Source organism: Trachemys scripta, chromosome 1 (assembly GCF_013100865.1).
Source record: "Trachemys scripta elegans isolate TJP31775 chromosome 1, CAS_Tse_1.0, whole genome shotgun sequence".
In the NCBI taxonomy this organism is placed as follows: Eukaryota; Metazoa; Chordata; order Testudines; family Emydidae; genus Trachemys; species Trachemys scripta.
The window spans coordinates 234,703,988-234,712,958 of NC_048298.1; the positions used below are offsets into that span (position 1 = coordinate 234,703,988).

Sequence of the window (8,971 nt, forward strand, 5' to 3'; positions counted from 1 at the left end):
TGGGAAGTGCAGATGTCACCGAACCTCATAAATTAGAGGCCTCAGATTACTGCTGTAAGTAGTTGTGAACAGACATTAAAAAACTGATTGGACAATTACAAAAGTGCAGTTTTTATTAGAATGGCACATTTAAACATATGATTTTAAACACTAAGACATACCTATCTGCACGTAACTGTGCTTAAGAGTTTGACTCTGCATGGTTTGAATATCTGCAAGTACTCCAGAGCAGTTACAAACATTTGTAACACACCAGCAGCACGTCTGTTTATATTTTTGAGTTTAACCAATGCGTGTTTCTCCTGACCCATTACAAAAAGAGCGGAAAACATTTAAAAATTACTACAAAAGTGAATCACCTCTGTGCAAGAATAATAGTCACAGCAGTAGGCACAGTCATTGCAGGGCTGAGAGCTCATTCTATCACATTGTGAACTTTATCTAACATGCTCTAAAACAAAAGTCGCCTTCACACAATCCTATACCATATAAAACGCTCAGAAAAAACTTCTAGTAAGGTGCAACAGTAAAGAAACCATGTGTACAGAACAGCATCTGTTTTTCCTCTGAGAACATATTATCATGCGAGATCTCATGTGCTCACATACTCAGTTACCAAATTCTTGCTTTTGTGCAATATCAAATGGCATTTTAAAGTGAGGATGCTGGGGCAGTGATAAGGCAGGGAAAAATCAGTGCATACAAGAGTGCCTTTTTACAGAAAGGGCTACCAGAAGGTAAGTGTTAGCTGCCACCATCTGTTACCCAGAAACAAATCACTGAATTGGTATTTAATATTAATGTTATATTAACTCCCAGGGGCCAAAATGGCAACCAAGACTCCCTTGTGCAAACAGAGAAAGACAGTAAATGTCCCAAAGTTTACAGTTTAAAACACCATATGAAGGATAGGGAGAATTAAACTAACACTTGAATATGTATTAAAAACAAAAATGATATTTAGTGACAGTTGATCGGTGAAGGTCAGACCCATCAAGCCAAAACCTTAAAAATATGGAAGCTAAAGAAAGGGAAAAAGTCTGTGCATTCTTTCCACCTTCACATTGCCTATAACGCTGTCAATAACAAACTCCATTACAATACTTAACTATTATAGAATGCTTTTCATCTGTGCCTCCATAAGGCTTTCACTTCTAGCTCCAACAGACACCCAAAAGCAGTATGTACTCCAACTTCACCAAACTGGCATTCTAAGACAAAACCTTAATACTGACTTCATATGCTTTTATATCAACAGACTGACACATCTGACCGTTATACAGTCCATGCATTTGGAGAGTTATTCTGCCTTTGCACTGCTAAGGTCACTTAAGACTGTGCCTCCTCTTTCCTAGCTAACCATCTTTCTCCTGGTCTCCAGAGGTATTTGGTAATCTCTTGTTGCCCCAGAAGTGAGTAATAGCTCTCACACTGCGCCAGATTTGTCATCAAATGGAAATCTGATGGGTTTAAGGGTTCAATATTTTCCATTGTTACTAAGAAATTATAAAATGATCTAGAAAGAAACACTGATGCTTAATTAATACTTGAACGATCAACACATGACCAGCATCATTGTTCCCAGAGTGTTTTACAATTCTTGCAAAAGGAATAGAAAGAAAAGTGAGACAATCCAGTGGGAAAATGGCCAAAAGAAGCAAAGAGAATAAGGTCAGAAATTGCATCAATCCACTTTTCATTAAACCGCCACAAAAATTCAAATAATGCTCAAAATTTATATTCTACGTATTGATTTTTGCTATTTCAATGAAATTACTACTAAACAAAGGTTTAAAGCTCCTGCTAAAGCTACACTAACAGAACCTTAGCTAGGGAGCAGCTACTACTGCATCATAGTATTAGCTCTCTTTTAATTTTATAGTTACAGACTTTCTCCAACCGCACAATCATTAAACATTGCCTGGTTTCTTATAGATGCCCCCATCAGAGACGACTCAGTGATTTTAGGTGGAGAAACTAGTAGCCTTTCTATTAGGCCAGGGAACCCGTTCTATGCATAAAGCACAAGATGTTTGCTTAAGAAGCATAAACAGAAGGTCGAAACCATTGCCATCACTGCTGGAGTGGAGGGGGAGATGTGATAAAGAGTGCGGACTTGTTTACACTTAAAACACTACAGTGGCACAGTTGCACCACTGCAGCTGTGACACTCAGACCTCAGTAGTTCAGGAGTCAAATTAGCAATCAACATTACCCAAAAGTGTCAGTGTAATGTGAATTCATTGTTTCATTTATTATAGTACTATATATATTCATATATTCATATTTAAACAGTATGACGGGAAATATTTAGGTTTTTATTTTTATATATATACACACACACACACACACACACACACACACACACACACGAGCAAAATGACAAAGTATTATTATTTTATCAACTACAATTATCAACATAATAAAAGCATCCTGACTGGTTAAGAATTAAACCACATCGTGTTTTAATATCATGTGCTGCAAAGAGCTGCAGGAGACGGCTCAAAGAGCCACTTGCAACTCATGAGTCTAAGTCTGTCTATCACTGATGCATACTGACAGGAGGGACTCTCCCCAAGAGGTGGTAGCTAGGTTGATGGAAGTATTCTTCTGACAATCTAGCGCTGTCTACATGGGGATTTAGCTCAGTTTATCTACAGTGCTTGGGGTGTGGATTTTTCACACCCCTGACACAGTTAAACTGACCTAATTTTCTAGCGTACACAAGACCTTGGTAAGTAGGGAGAAGAGAATTGTGAAGGGCCCTATGGATAAGAACATGGAGCTTAAACTTTAGCTGGAAGAAGAGGAACAGCCGCAGAGAGATTCAAAGGAAGGTATGAGATAGTCGGATGATCTTAGGTTGAGTTCCTTTGTACTAAAGGAACAAAAGAAAAGGATGCAAAAGCTTTAGAAGATATCTACAATAAGCAATGAGAATTTGCTGAACACCATACACAGATGATGGAAAATGAAATATCAAAGCGGAGAAAAAATAAAGGAGAATTTTTGGAAAAGCGAGGCTGACACACCACTCTGGAGAGATTACAGTCTAAGGTGTAACAAATTAAATCTCATATTTGTACCTGCTGCACAAGAGGGACATCTCAAGGCTAGCCACTTCTACTAGTCTGCATCCTTAAAGGCAAAATACCTTTATTCAAGGGCAAAAAGTCAAACTTGTCCACACCGGCAAAAAATAAACCTGTTTTTACAGTGCTAGTCAAACATTCACACTGCTCCTCAGGAAGCCAGTCCAATTAGGCTTCAGAATGCATGAAAACATGGGACAAGGCTAGGCAGTATTCCTTGAGTCTTCACTGACCTGGAATAAGCTACAGGAAGGATCTAAGACAGCTACTCCAAAGACAGATTGCTTATCATGAGTTTTCATTTAATGCATGTGTACACAGGACAGAGTCCTGCAAACCTTTACTACCAAACGTATTGATTACTACCATGTATAGTCCTATTATATTAATAAACAGTAATAGCTTGCAGATTGGGTCATAAGTAGAACCCTAACAAATTCACGGTCCATTTCGGTCAATTTCATGGTAATAGGATTTTAAAAGTCGTAAATTTCATGATTTCAGTTATTTAAATCTGAAATTTCACAGTGTTGTAACATTAGGGGTCCTGAGCCAAAAAGAATAGTATGTGTGGGGGGAGGGGGTTGAAAGGTTATTGTGGTGGAGGTTGTGGTACTGAAGGCAGAGCCACCGCCAGGAGCAGCGCAGAAGTAAGGGTGGCATGGTATGGTATCACCACCCTTACTTCTGCGCTGCTGCTGACGGGGCGCTGCCTTCAGAGATGGGCACCTGGCTAACAGCTGCCGTTCTCTGGTCGCCCAGCTCTGATGGTAGCGCAGAAGTAAGGGTGGCAATACCACGACCCCCCTAAAATAACCTTGTGACCTCCGTGCAACTTCCCTTTGGGTCGGGACCCCCAATTCGAGAAATGCTGGTCTCCCCCGTAAAATCTGTATAGTATAGGGTAAAAGTGCACAAAAGACCAAATTTCACGGGGGGGAGACCAGATTTCATGGCCTGTGACATGTTTTTCATGGCCATGAATTTGGTAGGGCCATAGTCACAGGACTGCAGTGCTACAAGTATATTACTGTATGTACCATGTAATTGCAGAGGATTCAGCATGTTAAATGGGCAAGAACTCATAGCAGGATAAAACCTGTTCCAGGTAGATATAACAGTTCTCAAAGCCCATTTTTACAAGCCATCATGGAAAGGGCTGATGTGCTAAAGATAATTACAAAACACACCCATCACCTCAATTGCTACTGGTATTTTCATTTTATAGCTTACAAGATAAACTTGTAGAGCAAAGCAGACAAGATCCTTTATTCTCTTTCTGATCCATAATGTGACTGGGTTATGCTACACCATCTGTGCTAGGATACTGGATCACAGAGGTAAGTTAGAATGGCATGAATGTTTTTACCACGTTAAGTCACAGCCTATATGTTTTAAAATAATGTTTAGAATTTACTTATTGTAAGGGTTTGAAATATTCTGTATAATGCATTAAAATTGGTTTCCTTTGCCACCTTAATATAAAAAATGCCAAACAACTAAAATCAAAACAATAACAAAACCCCAAACATTAGAGAGCTCCATGCATTACAAATTAAAGGGCACTATATAGCTTTATACACTATTTGAACAACTAAAGAAAAAAAAAAATCATGCACATAAAAGTTAATATTGATTAATGAAGAGAAGCACATCCTTAACCATCTTTTTCCTTAATAAAAAGGAAAGCTAATAAATCATGTTACAAATACCTCATAAAATTCATCTTTATTCTAGTGCTAAGTTACTGATTTAATTTGTTTGAAAGAATTGTTAAATGGTCAACCATGCAAATCTTTCAGAGAGACTATAATTATAGCAGCATATTTTCAAGCCTTTTACCAAAAAGGGCATGGGCGGCCAACCTGTGGCTCCAGAGCCACATGCAGCTCCTTGCATAGGTGCTGACTACGAGGCTGGAGCTACAGATGCTAACTTTCCAATGTGTTGTGGGGTGCTCACTGCTCAACCCCCTCCTCTGCCCCAGGTCCTGCCACCACTCCACCCCTTCCCCCGAGCCTGCCATGCCCTCGCTCCTCCCCTCTCCCTACCAGAGCCTCCTGAGCACTGCAAAACAGCTGATTGCAGTGGATGGGAGGCGTGGGGAGGGAGGGGGAGGCACGGATTGTGGGGCTGCCAGTGGGCGGGAGGTGCTGGGGGCTGGAGGCAGTAGCAGATGGGGGACTGCTGATGTATTACTGTGGCTCTTTGGCAATGTTCATTGGTAAATTCTGGCTCCTTCTCAGGCTCAGGTTGGCCCCCCCGCAAAAGGGATTTAAAATATGTTGCCCATATCAAACTAGTACTAGGGTAACTTGTTGATTTAGATTTCCAGTGTGTTCATCAAGCTGCTCCAAGATAATCATTAAGGTCCTGATCGGCAAAGCACTTTCTTGGAGAGCGTTGCTCACTTGAAACATCACAAAAGATGGGAGCAATAAAACTTCCATGTTAAAGAAAACAGATTTTGCAATTGCAAGAATTCCCGTACTCAAGGCATCCTCTACCTCCCTCCACCCCTAACATATACATTTATTCATTCCAGTTTTGTTCTGCATTTGTTCTCAGCAAGTAGAGCAAGGCCACTGAATTTGACAGTCAAATACCTGCTTCATGTAGGCATAGCACATTGTTTCCGCAACTCTCTTTCCTTCATCGTAGCAGGCCCTAGGTCCTATGGGGTTCACGTGGCCCCAGTAATCTTCATTTTGAGGGTGAACCTCAGGATCTAGGGAGAGAAACAACACTTGAATGACTTTCTCTTTCTAGTAACAGGAAGAGGGAATGTAACTCCTTTTATATACGGCTCTTTTGATAGAGCTTGTTTTAGTATGTACAGTGTTAATCAATTTTTCTTCAAATTATCTAATTTTTAAATATTGAACTCCAACATCTTTCACTCCAATAGATTCATCAAATAGAATCCCAAAAGGATAACTATTAAGGACAATCTGAGAATCTATAAAATCCCCAAATTGAGCGTATTAAACAAAGCAGCCTCCTCGATGGATGTGTCTCCTCATAAGAACCATTACTCAGGGCAGGCTGAGTTGAATGTTTGTCTGGAAATGGACCTCAAAGATGGAATAACTCTAGATGCAAAACCAAGATTCTGATCTAAGATAATTGAATATAGAGATTATAGGTTATTTAGAGTTCATTGGCAATTTCTATTTAGTTTGCAAAAGGAGCTAAGGCATTTTGGCATTCAAAAAAAGAGCTGGGGAGAAAAGGAGGCAGGAGGTGGAAGTCTAGACATGCCATAAAGAATCTGGTTTGGTGAAGGTGTGAGGCAGCCCCACAAACGAAAATGGTATGTGGGTGCCTTGTTCTTCTCTCAGCCTGATACTCTGGGACCAGCAAGTGGCACAGAGAAGTTACTTTTTCAGCCAAGATGATTCTGAGTAGACAAAACAGAGGCAGCTGAGTGTAAGAAAGGGCAAGGTGCTTTATTTAAAGTTAGTTTAAATTTTCCTCTGTACCCCTTACAAAAAAAGTTACAACACGTTGCTCTGGCTCGCTTTCAGCCATGTCTGTGTCCCTGTGACCCACTGGTATGATACGCCTGGAGGTGTAGGCCAGGTGCAAATAGATTGGTTGATGGTGACAGCATTCTTAAGAGTTGCTGAGCAATAGCTGTGACAAGAGAAAAGAGAACCCTTGGATGCTACTGGAGAGTCATACCTGCCTTCCCATCACCTCCAATACATGCTGAAATACAAATATGAGGAGAACAGGACAAACAACATTAAAAACATTCAGCTGAGTCACATAGAATAGACAGCTGTCTATTCTATCACCGCCACCAGTGAATATTTAATACAGTGTCAGAATCTCCTCCATGCCACTTATAAGTTCCATGAAGATTTTGTTGCCCGCCCCTCCAACCTTTCCTAGTAAGCAACCATTCATCTCTTGAATTAACAATCATAAAAACAGATTCTTGCTGGCATTCCCACAGGTAAATTCTCTTTTTACAACTCTTAGACTAGTATTCCAGCCTGGATGAAAGGTATCCCCGCTCTGGAAACATCTTTTTCTTTTTTACGGATAACTATTTATATTGAATATTAAACACACAGTTTAGATTGCCTTCCCCTAGTTTCTTTGGTGACCTGTGAAAAGTTACCCATAAAACCCAGAATGCTTAGCACTGCTCAGCAGTAAGAGGTATAACCAAGGAAACAACACAGGAATGTTACAGATCACAATTCTTATTCTGATCTTCAAGTACAAATAAATCACAACATGATCATCAGTTGTGCCCAGTTCTCTCCAGATTCTTATTACCCCGATAGAGCAGCATGACTGCAAGTGGAAATAATTTCATTTGGATAGGTAATATGCTTGTTTACGTATGCAGAGACTGAAAGTTAGTTCTCTCCAAGACTTACTGCTTTCTGGACGCTACTGTTCTGGATCATAAGAGTCATGCTCGAGCAGAGACCAGCACAGACCCCGAGGCTTCTACTGTCTAATATAAATGGTCCTAAGAGTTTTACAGACCAATATCCAATTCATTCATTTTAAATAATCAGGAGGTGGAGATCTAGACATGCCATAAAGAATCTGGTTTGGTGAAGGTGGGGGAACAGCCCCACAAACAAAAATGGTGCGCATGCCTTGTTCTTCCCTGAGCCTGATACTCAGAGGACAGCAAGTGGCACAGAGAGGCTATTTTTTCAGCCAAGATTTATTCAATTTAAAAATGAATGTTAGTAATATTTGAAAGTTAGTGCGCAAATGGTATTAATCATTCCTCTCTAGAGCTGGCTGGCAGACAGAGAGACTGAACCGTAGCTTCTTGGAAGAAATCTGGTCAGTTCCAGATTTGCTGTAAGCATTCAAGAAAACCATGTTCTGGGACATCACATATACTGAAAATAAATAGTTGCACTGACACTGCTCATAGGAGCATAATTCCCCCCCATTTGTGGCCTGGATTTCAAACTTTCCTTTTTAAAAAAATGTTAAGGCACTACCAAATAATGGCTTATAATTAGAATGCCTCCTCTGCCAGGAGCTACATACAGCTTTGCCTTTGTCATGCTATAACTTTTTGATGCTTTTTATAAAGGACACTGTATAAAAAGAAATTTTGCATTGCATTTATAGTTCCAAACTAAGGTTCTAACTGATTAAAACTGTCCTCTATGGCCAATTCTCATGGGAAATTTAATTTTTTTTCATAACCTCCCTGAAGGCAGATACTGATGTCAAATATACTCAGCCATAATTCACAGAGCACATCAAAAGACAATGGTTCACGAATCTTTGTATATTATAGACTAAGACAGGATTTTCAAAAGTATCCAAGTGACTTATGAGAAAATGCCTCACTGAAAGTCAATGAAACTTGTGGTCCTACGTCATTTCATTGCTTTTAAAATGGAGACCACAGCATGGATTACTTTCTCCTCTCCTCCCTTCTCAAGGTCCAAGCCCAGTTCCACACCATCCCTGCTTCAACAATAGAGCTTGATTCCATAAAGAAAAATTATATTTAGGGCAGGATAAACTAGACATGATACCATTGTTTTATTACAATGCCCATTTTATCTGTGCTGTGTTTTCCTCCTCCCTGAGTTTAAAGTTTGCACGTATTACCAAATTCCTTTTTCAGAGTAGCAGCCGTGTTAGTCTGTATCCGCAAAAAGAACAGGAATACTTGTGGCACCTTAGAGACTAACAAATTTATTAGAGCATAAGCTTTCGTGGACTACAGCCCACTTCTTCGGATGAATATATATGCATCCAAAGAAGTGGGCTGTAGTCCACGAAAGCTTATGCTCTAATAAATTTGTTAGTCTCTAAGGTGCCACAAGTACTCCTGTTCTTCTTTTTGCGGATACAGACTAACACGGCTGCTACTCTGAAAC

At 40.0% G+C, this 8,971-nt stretch overlaps 1 protein-coding gene across 1 annotated transcript in view; it reads right to left on the bottom strand.

Moving 5' to 3' along the window:
- Positions 1 to 8,971, bottom strand: part of UXS1 (UDP-glucuronate decarboxylase 1) — a 102,355-nt gene that overhangs the window by 32,050 nt on the left and 61,334 nt on the right. The window contains exon 9 of the mRNA XM_034758061.1: positions 5,699 to 5,820. Coding sequence (XP_034613952.1) covers positions 5,699 to 5,820 — 122 coding nt within the window. The remainder of the gene's footprint in view (positions 1 to 5,698; positions 5,821 to 8,971) is intronic.